Consider the following 14798-nt stretch of genomic DNA (forward strand, 5'->3'; position numbering starts at 1 on the left):
CCCAACAGAGCTACCAACCCAGTGAGGGAGGAGTCTGTGTAGATCACCTCCCATCATTCTCCATAGAGTCTCTATGGCCCAGGTTAGAAGAAAAAGACTTCTTGGCTCAGACTCCAAAGACTAGAGTCAGTGACAGTTTCCTTAGTGGTGTAAAAGGGCAAGAGTAGCACTAATCTCACAGAAGACTCCTGCAGAACACACTGCCACATTCAACCATAAAGCTGCTCTCAACAGTGTGAGCCTGGCAAGCACTCACGCATTTAATGTTGACGTTGAAGGTCTGATATGTGAGCCAACAGGAAGACCTCTGCATTCATATCCTGACTCCTTCAGAAGCAGGGCAAACCTCTTTTTTTTTTTGGACTGTGGAATCTGGACCGTCTTCTTTAAATAACTCATTTCTATGAGTATATGTGTCCGTGGAAAACAGAATTCTGTTTAAGGCAAAGAAGGTGTGGGCTTCACTAGACTTGTAGATCTGCCTCTCTCCTTCCCTCCCTCCTTCCCTCTATTCCTCTGTCCCTCCTTCCTTCTTTTTTTCCTTCCTTCCTTCTTTCTGTCCTTCCTTCCTTCCTCCTTCCCTTCCTTCCTTCCTTCTTCCCTTCTTTCCTTTGTTCTTTCCTTTCAATAACCAACAGGCACTTATATTCTGCTTAATGAGATTATGTCCTGGCTTATTTAAAAGAAAGGACCAAAGAGAGCAGGCAGGGAAAGCCAGGGAAGACTTTCTGTAGGAGGGAGCTTCCTGAACCAACTCCTAAGGCATGAATGGAAATCAATCGAGAGAAGGTGAGGACGGGCACTCCAGGCACGGAGGACACAGTCAAGGACCCAGGAGAGGATTCAGATGCAGCGAAAGAATGGCAAGCAATTCTGTGCTGTTAGGGCATCAGGTTCAAGGCTCAGACAGGTAAGAAATGAGGCTTGAACACTAAGTCAGGGTCAGGTAGTGGTAGGCATTGTCTACAAGATTTAGTAGCTTGGACTTTGCCATGAAGAAAATGATGCCATGCCTTGCAAGGATTCTTAAATATGGGAGTGATATGGCCAGACTAGGATTTAGATGTGTTGCTCCCGAGCTGGGTAGCAAAGGTTCCCTTGAGCAAGGTTGGATGTGGAGACCAATGAGTCCAGGTGAGTAGTTAACTCCTACTCACCTTCCACTCAGGTTACATGTCATGTAGAGACATCTTCCTAATCAGCTTGAGCTCATTTTCTCTTGCACCCCCACCCCATTATTTTTTAACACCGCACCCTGTTGTGTTCTTCTTAGCACTTATTCCAAGTAGTAATTATACATTTATTTCTGTATTTACTTTTTAAATATATACCCATCTTCAGCCTACCTATCCCTAGTCTGAAAGCTCCATGAAGGTAGAAATCAATTCTATGTAATCAGTTCTATTAAAATGTTTGCTACATGGTAGGCATATAAAATACATGTAGAATGGATAAATGAATGCAGGAATATTTGAATGCTGGGGACAGACAGGAAGGTATTGGTTAGGTAAATATTTAGGAGGTAAAACGTGGTCTTGTGAGTATTCCATATGCAGAGAATGGAAAAAGATAAAGGCTATTAGTTGATTCATGTGACATGTTTACTGAACACCTAATATAATTTAATAATGATCAAAACGAAAGAAGTCTTGCCCTCATGGAGCTTTCTATCTGGTGATAGAAGACAGTTATGATTCATACATATATAGTTATGCAAAAAATGTAAAATTAAAATTTGGACCTAAAGATGCAATTAAATTTATCTATGATACCTCCCCAGTCCCCCCAAAATTCCTCCCTTGACTATGAGACATTTTCTTCCCCTCATTTTCAACCAGATTCCAAACAGCAGTTATATTTGATGCTACCTTTCTATGACAGCCATTCAAGAAAGGTAAAGCATGTTATTAGAACACCCAAACAGAAGCCTGAACCTACTCTGCAGGATAAAGCAAAGCCACCGAGGAAGTGACTCAGTGCTGAAATATAAAGGATGAGCAGGAGTTAACTAGATAAGACAGGGAGACAAGAGCTCCAGGAGGAGGGAACAGCATGTGCAAGTGCCCCAAGGCTGGGGACACACTGTTACTTCCAAGGTCGTGCAGAAGACCGATGACAGTGCGGTGCAGAGAGTGTGGTGGCAGGTGGCAGGAGGCTGAGTGGAAGGGGCAGGCCCTGAGCTTGCATGACAGCTGGTATTGTTACCAACCAAGACAACACTAGAGGAGGAGCCCCCTTATCACCTAAGAGGAAATCTCCAATAGAAATTGAAAACAAAAGTTGGGGGAAGGACCTGACTTGGGTTACCTGGGATGCCCATGATGCCATCATGAGATGGGTAGTAGGTATGACAATAAGGGTGTGTAGGATCACCAAGGATGGCCTTGAAGGGGGAGAGAAACACTGAGAACTAAGAGAAGCCTGAAGGGAGAAAACATATGTCATGGAGCATATAAGGGAAGAGAACCCCATTAAAGCAAAGCAAAAAGCCTAGACTGAAGGTATAAGGAATCAGGAGATGGGATTGTCACTAAAATCTCTTCAAGAGGGAGAACATGGCACCCTCCAACCACTCACTGTCCATCCATGGCCACTCATCACCAAACACATGCTAAGCAGGAGGCACAGAGCAGGCTGAGCACTGAATGTGAAGGGAGGAATGGGCTGCAAGTATAGCTGCTTTTTGAGAAATTTAGTTGAAAACAATAGGAAAGAAGAGTATCATGGTCAAGGGAAGAATTTTTTTTGTTTAATGTATTTTGAGGTCAGGGGCTGGAGAGGCAACATAGATTAATTTAATTCCATCTGTAAGTTTAGGGGAAGGACCTGGTATAAAAGAAGAGGTAAGTAATGTTTTTAAATGGGAGGATAATTGACGGAGTAGGATTCCAGCACAGGTAGAAGGGCAAGAGATCAATGAGAAACACAAGCCGCAGCTCTGCCTAGCTGCTGTCTTTCGGCTCCAGTTTCCCTTAGGAAGACAAGTGTAAGGCACAGAGGTAACCAAGGGTCATGCAGCAAGTTGGGGGTAACAGCAGATGCAGGATGCTGCTTTCCAGCATGCCAGCCTCTTTTACCCAGTCCAAGGGTCTCATGTGTCCAGGTAACCCATAACCTCATGTGTGCCGGCATGATCCAGTGTGCAGACTTTGGACACTGGGATTCCATGGCCCTGGGACACTTTCTTCAGGAGCAGTTGGAGGCACAGACCCTGGTCTTTACTCCAGAAAGGCACCAAGCCAAGAGGATTAGCTGGGAGGTGGCACATGGAGATCACAGACCTGCAAGTGAGCAGCTGGGGAAGGCAACAACACCAAGCTGAGAATGCCAGGGACTGATTCGCATGGACAAGGCCTTTCCTTTGTGGAAGGCGTATAGGCCTGGCATGATTTGAAAGGCACCCAAAGAGGCCACTGCACCTCTCACTATAGCCCTGCCAAGGCTCAACTATCACCTTGACACTCTATGGGACTAAAGCAAAAAGCCCCAGATAGTTAAATGGAAATTTTTGCAGAACAACACATTGAGCCATTGCCACTTTAGGACTGGGCAGAGCTGCAAAAGATAAAGCAAAAGGATAAAGAGGAAAGTACTGAAGCGTGGGATTTGGGGGTCCCACCGTGCAGAATCATGGGAATCCATGCAACAATCATAACCAATGTAAACCATTTTTCTACCACTTGTATATAAGAAAACACTAATTACAGTAGACAAAGACAGGGCCCTGCCTTTGAGTAACTCATAAAGAAACTCAAATAGAGAAAGTTACTGTTCAATGCAGTCAGTGCTATGATAGGAATTTGTGCAAAGGACTATAGGAACATGGAGAAAGGATTTCCACATCTTAAGGGTTTGGATATTGGCGCATATAACAAGAATTTTGGTCAATAAGTGTCTCTGTTTTCTTTCTGCCATCCCAACTACTCAGAGCTCTATAAAGGATGAAGAAATTACCAACAAAGTCCTAAGACCTCCCTAAATGGTCACTTTTCAAAAGGATATGTTTCTGGACAGCAAGCTTCACCTAGACCTTTGCTGAGCTCCAATCCCTTTACTGTACGATAAGTCCTCTCTGACCCCAGGAAAGCTTGCATTTCCCGTCTGAGTACCTTTCACTCAGGAACCTGCTTGCATCCGGCCAGGCGGTCTTGTCTTCCTCCCCCATACCCACCCCGCCTCCCCACTCACAATCCTCCAGACATACAAAGAGTCTTTGCTTATGAGGCTTCAAACCTCTTCCTGGGTCACACCTTCCCCCCTCACCCCACTTCCCGCCCAACCAGGAGGCTCCTACTCATTTTTGGCTTCCGGCCTCAAAGCCCACCCCACCTGCAGCTGCATGAAGAGGTGGTCAGCACAGTGGGCGCCAATCGTCCCCCCAACCCCTGTGCAGGAAGGAAGTCTGCACCCACCTCTGGGCATTTGGTGGTGACTCACCCAGAAGAGTCCACTCCCCCACACCGGACACAGGAAAGACAAAAGTCTTTCCATTGCAGAGACTCAGCTTAAAACTTCAAACCATAGGGGCCATCTCCATCTGCAGCCAGCAGGCTCTTTCCAAATTCTCTTTCTTGCCTGTCCTACAGCCACACTAAATGTCTTTCAATTTCTTGAAGGCACCAAGACTTTATGCATGGATTTTTTTCCCCCTGAAGAAAATTCTTCACCTAGTTACCTCCTAGATACTCTTCCTTGCAGCTTCCCTCTAACCACTTACGGGTCTCCCCAAGCACCTGGACTTATATCCTTCAAGAAAGATCACCATTAACATGGTGATTCCTAATGTGTCTTATATCCCCCAAAAGGTTCGAAGTTCCTTGAAGGCCAGGATTCTTGTCTTGTTCAAGGTTGTATTCCCAGTGCTTTGTACCTGAGTCATGATAGGCACTTGGTCAATGTCTTGAGTTGAAAAGAAATGAAAACCATAATATACAAACAATCATTATTATTGTTAGAAGAATGCTGGAGGAGTATGAAGAGTTATTCTCTTACGCTTAATTTACCAGCCATCACCTGGCCTAAACCAGTGGTTTTCAAAGTGTGACCCTGGCCTAGCAGCATTATCACCATGTGGAAACTTCTTAGAAACATAAATTCTTAGTTCAATCCCAGACCTGCTGATTCAGAAACTTAGGGCATTGTGCTCAGTACTCTGTATTTTAATAACCCTCACTGCCGAGTGATTCTGATGCACACTGAAGTTTGAGAAAACACTCCCTAGTCCTAGTCCTACTCCCAAGATTGGGTCATAACATTCAACCATGGGAATATTACAAATTAGAAAAACGTTACATTTATAGCAAGATTTGTTTATCTAAATAAACACTTCTCCATCCTGGTCCCCCTATCTTCTTTTTTTTTTTTTTTTTTTTTTGAGATGGAGTCTTGCTCTGTCACCCAGGCTGGAGTGCAGTGGTGTGATCTTGGCTCACTGCAAGCTCTGCCTTGCGGGTTCATGCCATTCTCCTGCCTCAGCCTCCTGAGTAGCTGGGACTACAGGCGTCTGCCACCATGCCCGGCTAATTTTTTGTATTTTTAGTAGAGATGGGGTTTCACCGTGTTAGCCAGGATGGTCTTGATCTCCTGACCTCGTGATCCACCCACCTCGGCCTCCCAAAGTGCTGGGATTACAGGCGTGAGCCACCGCGCCCAGCCCCGCTATCTTCTTATAGGGGTTTAAGTCAGCAGCAGGCATAAGTTTTGTTAAGCTCCATTCGATAGATAAAAACACTAAGGTTGAAAAAAAAACCCACTTTCTCAAATGATAAGACTAAAACAGGCAGTGTCAAAGAAGGGATCGGGCCCAAGACTCTTTCCACAGTAACACAAAGTCATTCAGAAGACAGTCAAATAAAATAAGCACCAGAGAATTCACCGTTTAGGGGCCAGAAATGTGAATGCATCTTTCCCAGCACTACAATGCTTGCTGATAACGGTAAATAACCTCTCAGGTGGCTTCCTGAGGGTTTGGGTTTCTAAGGATGCGAGTCGGTCCCTCATAATAATTAAGAGCAATGGCCCACCCAACTTACAGCGTCGTTTTTGTTTTTTTTTTAAAGGCACAATACCCAATTCATGCCACCCCAAAATGGCATTTTTTTTAAAACCTGCTTCACATTTGTAGAGGTGAAGAACCTCCACCTCTAAGAAACCTTGCTTTCAGATATAGAGGTCCCAGCCTAAACACCGAGGTTTGGGTGGATACGGCCCGGAAACTTCTGGAAAATGAGGACAAAGCTGGACTGCTGAAGGTCTTGTCTGTGTTTGGGTGGCTGTCTGGCGCCCCCTTGTGTTCAGTGCCTGGACCCAAAAGAGCCGGAAGGCAACAATGATGCAGTGAGGGCAAATGGCTACAGCAATTCACAAATGGCACTCTGGCCAGTGAGGACCAGAGGAATGGGCTTAGGACTGGGCAAAGGCCCCTCTGCCCACCATCTGGGCTCTCCTGAAGGCCCTCCAAGCACTCTTCCAGCCCTAGTGGAGAAGCAGTCACTAGGAAGACTTGCCTGGACAGGCATAGGTGGAAGCTGTGCCCAAGCTCACCCGTTGTCTCCACCAGGAAGATGGGTCATTGCATCCTTCTTGCTGGGTGTTTGGCCAGAGGGCTTTTCCTCCTGACTTACTGCCCAGGGCAGAGGCTTAGAGCACCCCCACCTCCCTTTTTTTTTTTTTTTTTTGACGGAATTTCGCTCTTGTTGCCCAGGCTGGAGTGCAATGATGCGATCTGGGATCATCACAACCTCCACCTCCCAGGTTCAAGCAATTCTCCTGCCTCAGCCTCCCGAGTAGCTGGGATTACAGGCATGTGCCACCACGCCCAGCTAGTTTTTTTTTTTTTTTTGTACTTTTAGTTGAGATGGGGTTTCACCATGTTGGTCAGGCTGGTCTCGAACTCCTGACCTCAGGTGATCCACCCGACTCAGCCTCCCAAAGTGCTGGGATTACAGATGTCAGCCACTGCACCTGGCCCCCACCCCCTTTATTAAAAGGAAATTGAGTGTTCTGCTGAAGACAGCTTGGGCCCCTGAGGAGACATTGCAAGGCAGTTCTGAATGTGCTAAGTCAGTGGGTGATAATGGGCACTGTGTGCCCAGCAAAGGCACTTCCCACCCTCGGCCATAAACAGTCTTTAACTGGTTCACACAGAAGGCTGGGGTTGGCTCTTCCTTCTCACCTGCCTGCTCCCTGACTCCCACACTGCAGGGCTCTACCTTCCCAGTCATATCACCAAATCCTGCCCTTGGTGTGAAAAAGACCATGGCATGTTCAGCACAAAACAGCAGAGCCAATGACAAGCATCCAGGCATAGCTCTAGGCCCAGAACAGGGCTCCCCTCAAGGAGCAGCCCTGATCTGAGCCTTAAATTCTGGATGGATCTCAGCTCCTCCTCATATAAGCTGAGTTAGACAAGTCATATAAATCAGAGCACTAAAACTCTCTGAGCCCCAGTCTCCTCATGAGAAAAATGGAAATCTCGGCCCTGAAATTAGCCCAGTATGGCTCTAGGTACTATAGAGTTGAATATGTTGGAAAATCTAACAGACAAGTATCCTCTTGCCTCTGAGTCTTTGCACATTCTGTTCCCACTGCCTGGAACAGTTTTCTCCCCTCTCTCCCTCGCTTGGCTAGTACCTGTTTATCTTCAGTCTCAGCTTAGACCTCCTCAGGAACCCTTCTGTGTTTCCTTGAGCCAAGTCAAGTTCCCCTCCAGTGGTTCCCATAACTCTCTGCATGTCACCAGTCCCAAAAGTGGTCACAAAATATGTTAACTGGCTGTTTGCTGGTCTAGGACCTCACTGTAATAAACCCCATGAGGGAAGAATAGGGATCATGTCTGCCTTATTCACCTTGGCATCATCAGGGACCTGTGCAGTGCGTGGCACATAGTTGGCACTCAATACAAATGGATTTGACTGGATAGATGGGCTCAGAATGAAACACAGGCTGGGGCCAGAGAGCAGAGGCCAAGTCAGGAAAGCAGCTAAGGGAATGTGTACACATATCCATGACGTGGATAGATTCCCACAGTGGCCTGTAGCCCCTGTGTCAGTCCTGGAACCCAGTGCTATCTATGCCTGTGAGGACCCTGCACCAGGTCCCTGCTGCTCTGGCCTGTTAGAGAAAGAGGGAACCCTGGGGGTCATTCAGGCCAGAAGTCCACAGACAGAGCTCAGGCCTTCTCTGCCCAAGCTCTACCAGAGAGTTTCTGCTTTTATTCTTTTGTATTTGTTTTTCTCAATGAGGTAGTGTTTTAAAATCTGGTTCCATGAGGAGAAGGAGAAAGGTGAAAATCACCTGTGCCGTCATTTTACAAAAGGAAAAGAGACTCTCGGAAGAGAAGGGGTTTTCCCCAAGGTCAAACGGCTCAGTATTGGCATGGGAAGACCCTACATCCTCAACTCCTTACACACTTTTCAGAGGGAGGGAAGAAAATAGGGGATTGTGATATGGAGTGAAGGGCCGAGTCTGCCTGAAGAGTCCCCAAGCCCAAGGTGCTCCTGTGACACCATCCCATCGTGGGGGATGAGCATCACATACCATTTGTGCCAGCATCCTGGGAGTGAGAACTGGGGAAGGGGTGCAGAGGGGCCCACAGGGCCTGGCCGTGGGATTTCATGGTCACAGTCAAACACACACACACACACCAGCACCTGCACTCATAGCTAATCCCCACCCAAACTCCTACCTGACCCTGACAGCTGTCCCTGGGAATATTGTCTCCTTAGGCCATGGAGGGCTGAACCAGCTGGGAGGGGCCTTTGTGAATGGTAGACCCCTGCCGGAAGTGGTCCGCCAGCGCATTGTAGACCTGGCCCACCAGGGTGTAAGGCCCTGCGACATCTCTCGCCAGCTCCGCGTCAGCCATGGCTGCGTCAGCAAGATCCTTGGCAGGTAAGCACGAAATTCACCGCAGGCCGCCTTCCCCGCAGGGCTTGACTTCTCCAGCTGATCTCAGGGCAGCTGGAGAATTCCCCTCCCAGGGAATGGGGATTTGCTCCCAATGTCCAGCTTTGGTCCTGAGACCTGAACAGTTATGGTTGTCCTTCTGGGCCTCTACCCAGCCACTATTTTTCTACTGTTTTCTTGCCCTTCCTTCTTTCTTTGTCCATTTATCCTTCTTTTAGTTTCTCCCTCTCCCTTCTTCTCTTTTGCTCCATGTCTCATTAGCTATAGGCTTCTCTCCTGCTAAGGCAAGAGAATCTTCCCCCAAGTTCCTCCTCCTACCGAGACCTAGGGAAATTGGGCCACTAGGGAGGGGACACACAGATGAGCTCCCAAGGTCTAACCCCTAAAAGAGTGATATCTGAGTTTGTGCTTCTCAAACCATAATTCCCCAAGACCCCAGATCAGTGCTTCACAGCCCTGGTAGCACATTACAGTCACCAGGGGAAGCCTGATTTTTAAATAGCAATACTGTTTATGCCCCAGGGCAGACCAATTAAATCAGAACTTTAGGGAAATAGGCGCAAGTTTTGGCATATAACTCCCCAGCCCATCCGCCCCCAGCAAGTGACTCTAATTCTCTGCAGCCAGGGTTAAGAACCACTGACCCAAAGATTCAGAAGAGACCAGGAGCAGCAAAGGCCTGCTTCTGAGCTGACGCAGTCACAGATTCCAGTCTGCAAAGCCACTTCCATTAAAAATGCCTCTGTGCCACGGCTTCCAGTCAGCTCTGTGTACGTGTGCCTGTCCCCCTGCTCTGACCCTTAGGTGGATTTAGGAGGAGCCCTGGTTGGACAAGGCAAAGGGACCTGGACTGTTCTTTGAACCGTGAAGAGCCCTGGCTCCCCTCCTGAAGTAGTTAGGGAAAGGCATGATCCTTTGCTGGGCTAGGGAGAGGGGATTCCTGTGATGGGTTGTGGTGTCCCAGAAGAGATGAGTCCTGGATGGAAGTAACAGATGAATGGAGTTTTAAAGAGCTAGATTCTTTTTCATGCAGATGAGAGCAGAGAGTTTCTACAACAAGAAGAGGAGGATATGCTGACACAGGCCATTGATCTGCCAAAGCAACTAGTTGGAGGATAGAGGGAGGGGAAGGGTGGAGGCCCCAGAAGAGGAGGCTCAGCTTAACAAGTTGGACCTGGCTGGGGATCCAAGCAAGGTCAGGATTCCAGAGTCCATGAGGAGAAGCTTCAACTTGAACCTGCTAAAACCTGATAGAAAACCAGTGACCAGGGGGGTGAGGGATATGCCTCAGGCTTGGACAGGGCAGGGAGCAAAGGTGAACCAGCAAGACAGAGCAGAGGGTCCAGTGACCTCGGCTAGCTTTCTAGGTGGCCAAAGAAAATAGTCAGTCATTGGCTGGGCATGGTGGCTGATGCCTGTAATCCCAGCACTTTGGGAGGCCAAGGTGGGCGGATCACTTGAGGTCAGGGGCTCAAGACCAGCCAGGCCAACTGAGTGAAACCTGTCTCTACTAAAAATACAAAAATTAGCCGGGTGTGGTGGCAGGCGCTTGTAATCCCAGCTACTCGGGAGGCTGAGGCAGGAGAATCGCTTGAACCTGGGAGGCAGAGTTTGAAGTGAGCCAAGCTTGTCCCATTGCATTCCAGCCTGGGTGACAGATTGAGACCCTGTCTCAAAAAAAAAAAAAAAAAAAAAAAAAAAAAAAAAACTCAGTCGTGCTTTAGCCAAAAGAAGCTGGATAGAGCAAACTGCTGTGCCCTTGTCATTCACACATCAGGCACACCAAGATTTCCTTTCTTAGAAGGGGAATCTTTTGTGCCCCATACAATGGCTGTTGCAGGTGCTAGGACACAAGAGACTAGCCAGAGGGAAGGAAGAGAGAGAAGCCAAGGTGAGGCCTTTAGCAGAGGGTGCTGGTTTGGCAGTAGCATGAACCTACCCAAGTGAGGGAAACAGATAGTTCCATGCACATCAAGCGCTTGAGACCAGCCTTGGAGGCAATTTCACTCTCATACCCCTACCCAGAAGCCTCAGAGAGGAGGGAGGCCCTGGCTTAATCCCTGTCTAAAGACCCCACCTGCTTATTGGGTAATTCTTTGGGATTCTCTATTGGAGTAGGTACTACGAGACTGGCAGCATCCGGCCTGGAGTGATAGGGGGCTCCAAGCCCAAGGTGGCCACCCCCAAGGTGGTGGAGAAGATTGGGGACTACAAACGCCAGAACCCTACCATGTTTGCCTGGGAGATCCGAGACCGGCTCCTGGCTGAGGGCGTCTGTGACAATGACACTGTGCCCAGTGTCAGCTCCATTAATAGGTAAGAGAGAAAGCAGCCTCTGGTGTCAGGCTGGGGCCCCTGGGCTTTGGGGAAATCAGGAAAGAGACAAGAAAGGCCTGGCTTGGGTGGAGCAGAGGCCGGGAAGGGGCCTGATGCTGAACAATCAGGCGGGGAGCACACATGGCTCCAGGCAGATATCATACCTCCCTGCCTCCTCCCTTGCCCCATGCTATGGGGCACCCTCCCCCTGGCCCCCAGCCATAGTGTGCTATCTACAGTTTCCTTCCTCAAACACCACATCTGCTTTCATTCAATAAAAGAATCTTCATGAATTGATCCTTTTATAAGCCATCAGACCCCTAACCCAGCCCACATTCAAGCATTCATTCGTTTAGTCCCTCAATGATTCACTCACTGCCTCAATCAATCATTTACTTACTCACTCGCTTGTTCATTAATTCATTCACACATAATTCATTCATTCATTTTGTGCTAGGCCCTGGGACACACAAAGCCCATCTTTGTGGAGCTTACAGTCTAATGAGAACACAGATATTAATCAACTACCTACAAAAAATATTGTAAAAATGCAGCTGTAAGTCCTGCTAAGAAAAGGAACATGAAGATATGCAAGGTAGCACAGGATTATTTGGTTTATGAAGTTCATGAAAGTCTTCCCCTGAGTAAAAAACAATAAGAGAACTAGGTGAAAAGAGCTCAGACAGTTATGTAAAGGCCCTGTGGCTAATATGATCAAAAGAAAACCAGTAGATAGGCCAGGTGCAGTGGCTCATGCCTGTAATCCCAGCACTTTGGGAGGCCAAGGCAGGTGGATCACCTGAGATCAGGCGTTCGAGACCAACCTGGCCAACATGGTGAAACCCTATCTCTTCTAAAAATGCAAAAATTAACTGGGTGTGGTGGCGAGTGCCTGTAATCCTAGCTACTTGGGAGACTGAAGCAGGAAAATCACTTGAACATGGGAGGCAGAGGTTGCAGTGAGCTGAGATCACGCCACTGGACTCCAGCCTGGGCGACAAGAGCGAGACTCTATCTCAAAAAAAAAAGAAAGAAAGAAAAGAAAACCAGCAGATAAAGAGCAGGGGAGCACAAGGTAGGCTGAAGTTGAAGATATCAGCAGAGGTGACCTTTCAGAGGCTGGGGGCTGTGTTATACCTTCTTGCCTTTGGTCATAAAGCAATGGGAAACCCTTGGCAGATTTTAAGCAGGTGGCCAACTTGCATTTCAGAAAGTCCACTCTGGCTGCAGTAGGGAGAATCACTTAGAAAGGGCCAAGAGGGGATGGGCGTGGGCCACTGAGTGACCCTGGAACACTGGTGATGACATGCACTAAGGTGCTGATGGAGAGACGCAGAGAGGGGTCAATGTTGGCGAGGTTCACAAGGTCAAAACACAGAACTTGATGATGGGTTTGATAGGAAAGAGAGGGAAGCAGAGGTTAAGCCCCATCTCTGTTTTGGCCTTGAGTGACTGATGGTACCAATCATGAAATGCGGACAACCGAGGAGGACTAGGCATGTGGAGTAGGGTCACAGACTTGACTGTGGACAGTTGAGTTTCAAGTGCCTTTGAGATACCCAAGAGGGGTGTCAAAAAGGTGACTGGGTCTGGGGCAGCCATGAGTTCTCTTTCCTCCTCTTCTCTCTCATGGCCTTTCTTCTCTTCATCATAGAATCATCCGGACCAAAGTGCAGCAACCATTCAACCTCCCTATGGACAGCTGCGTGGCCACCAAGTCCCTGAGTCCCGGACACACACTGAGTGAGTGCTGAGAGACCTGGATACACACACATGCTCGCGTACACCTCCCCTTCAGCATACCCACATATACACAGAGGCACACACAGACACACCCACACAGACATAGCTGTGCACAGTACCATTCACAAACCCATGTGTAGACTGAGTTGTGCCACTGCGACGAAGTCTGGCCTGTTCCCAGGGCAGATTCACTGAACTATGGAGAGATGCAAACACTTGAGACAGCTCTAACTCCAAGAATCCCTCCCACCAGGAGGCCCCCTGGAGGAAGGACCTGAGCCCCTCCAGGGCTCAGTCCATGGTTCGGCTTGCTGCCTCCTGCACAGTGTCAGCAGGGACTGTGAGGGGTGTCACTCTCACTCCCTGACCCTCTCCCTCTTCCCACCACCGCAGTCCCCCCAGAGTCACCCCAGGCTGTAAGGGGTGTCCCACCCCTTGCCCCTCTCCCTCTCCCCCAGCCCCTGCAGTCTCCAGCTCAACTGTAACTACCCCAGAGTCACCCAGGGCTGTGAGGGGTGTCACTCCCACCCCTGACCCTCTCCCTCTCCCCCACTGCAGTCCCCAGCTCAGCTGTAACTCCCCCGGAGTCACCCCAGTCGGATTCCCTGGGCTCCACCTACTCCATCAATGGGCTCCTGGGCATCGCTCAGCCTGGCAGCGACAAGAGGAAAATGGATGACAGTGAGTGCTGGGACAGGAGGGCAGCGGGCGGTGCACGAGAGCAGTTTGCTCAGGCTTTGATGGGGACAGAAACCCTTCCACTTATGATATGGGACTTTGTAGGGGCTCTGCATGTGACTGTCACATGTCCTGTCCCTCAGTTGGCCAAGGCTCCTGGGCCCACGTGGCTGGCCCTTTTTCTCCCTCCACAGTGAGTCAGCTTGGAGTCAGTCCTCTACTTTGGCCTAGAGCATGAATAGATAGGTCCCCTAAAAGCTTTCTTCCTTCCCGGGGGGTACAGGTGATCAGGATAGCTGCCGACTAAGCATTGACTCACAGAGCAGCAGCAGCGGACCCCGAAAGCACCTTCGCACGGATGCCTTCAGCCAGCACCACCTCGAGCCGCTCGAGTGCCCATTTGAGCGGCAGCACTACCCGGAGGCCTATGCCTCCCCCAGCCACACCAAAGGCGAGCAGGTGAGAAGCTGGGCCCTGGGAGGTGAACAGGGTGGGCAAGGGCCAGAGAAGGTCTATTCTCCAAATGAGCCTGTGCTCCATCAAAGCAGCTGGAAGTTGCATCAATGGGCTCAGGGCACCTGCCTTATGCAACTCCAAGCCTGACACATGCTTTATTTTACCAGATGCCCTGGCATCTTCCTCTCTTTCTAACCCTCCTGGCTTCCTTCGCCCAAAACCTTTGAGCCTGGCCCTTTCAGGGATGGCAGCACAACCTGATGATGCTATCCCTTGCCATCAGCGTCTTTCCCAGATTGCAACATCACGTTCCACAACTCTGAAGCAGTAGCACAAAGCCTTCACATCATGACCGCAGCCACTATTTCCTAGCCCCACCTTTGGCCACGCATCCTGCACACCCCACGCTATTGCATTACTCATGGCTCCAAGCACACCACCCTCGCTCACACCTCTCTGCCCTTGCACACCGTGTGCCCTCCACACAGAATGCCTTTCCTCCCACTTCTCTGCATGGAAAAATACCACTAGCCTTCATGACTCAGCTCAAACATCACCCTCTCTGTCAGTCCTCCCCTGCCCCTCCGACATGAATCATCTCTCCTGCCTCTTGCCCTTCTGCATGTCCCACATGCTGCTCTCAGTAGCTTCTCACAGTGTCACTTAATAATCTAGCAGACAGGCAGGTACAAAGACAC

The 14798-nt window shown here is 49.0% G+C and overlaps 1 protein-coding gene across 1 annotated transcript in view; it reads left to right on the forward strand.

Moving 5' to 3' along the window:
• The first annotated feature begins 860 nt into the window (after positions 1-860).
• Positions 861-14798, forward strand: part of PAX8 (paired box 8) — a 38543-nt gene continuing 24605 nt past the window's right edge. Inside the window, exons 1-7 of the mRNA XM_055108369.2 lie at positions 861-910; positions 4284-4387; positions 8529-8892; positions 11026-11223; positions 12878-12966; positions 13525-13647; positions 13928-14103. Coding sequence (XP_054964344.1) covers positions 861-910; positions 4284-4387; positions 8529-8892; positions 11026-11223; positions 12878-12966; positions 13525-13647; positions 13928-14103 — 1104 coding nt within the window. The remainder of the gene's footprint in view (positions 911-4283; positions 4388-8528; positions 8893-11025; positions 11224-12877; positions 12967-13524; positions 13648-13927; positions 14104-14798) is intronic.

Source organism: Pan paniscus, chromosome 12 (assembly GCF_029289425.2).
Source record: "Pan paniscus chromosome 12, NHGRI_mPanPan1-v2.0_pri, whole genome shotgun sequence".
Taxonomy (NCBI): Eukaryota; Metazoa; Chordata; class Mammalia; order Primates; family Hominidae; genus Pan; species Pan paniscus.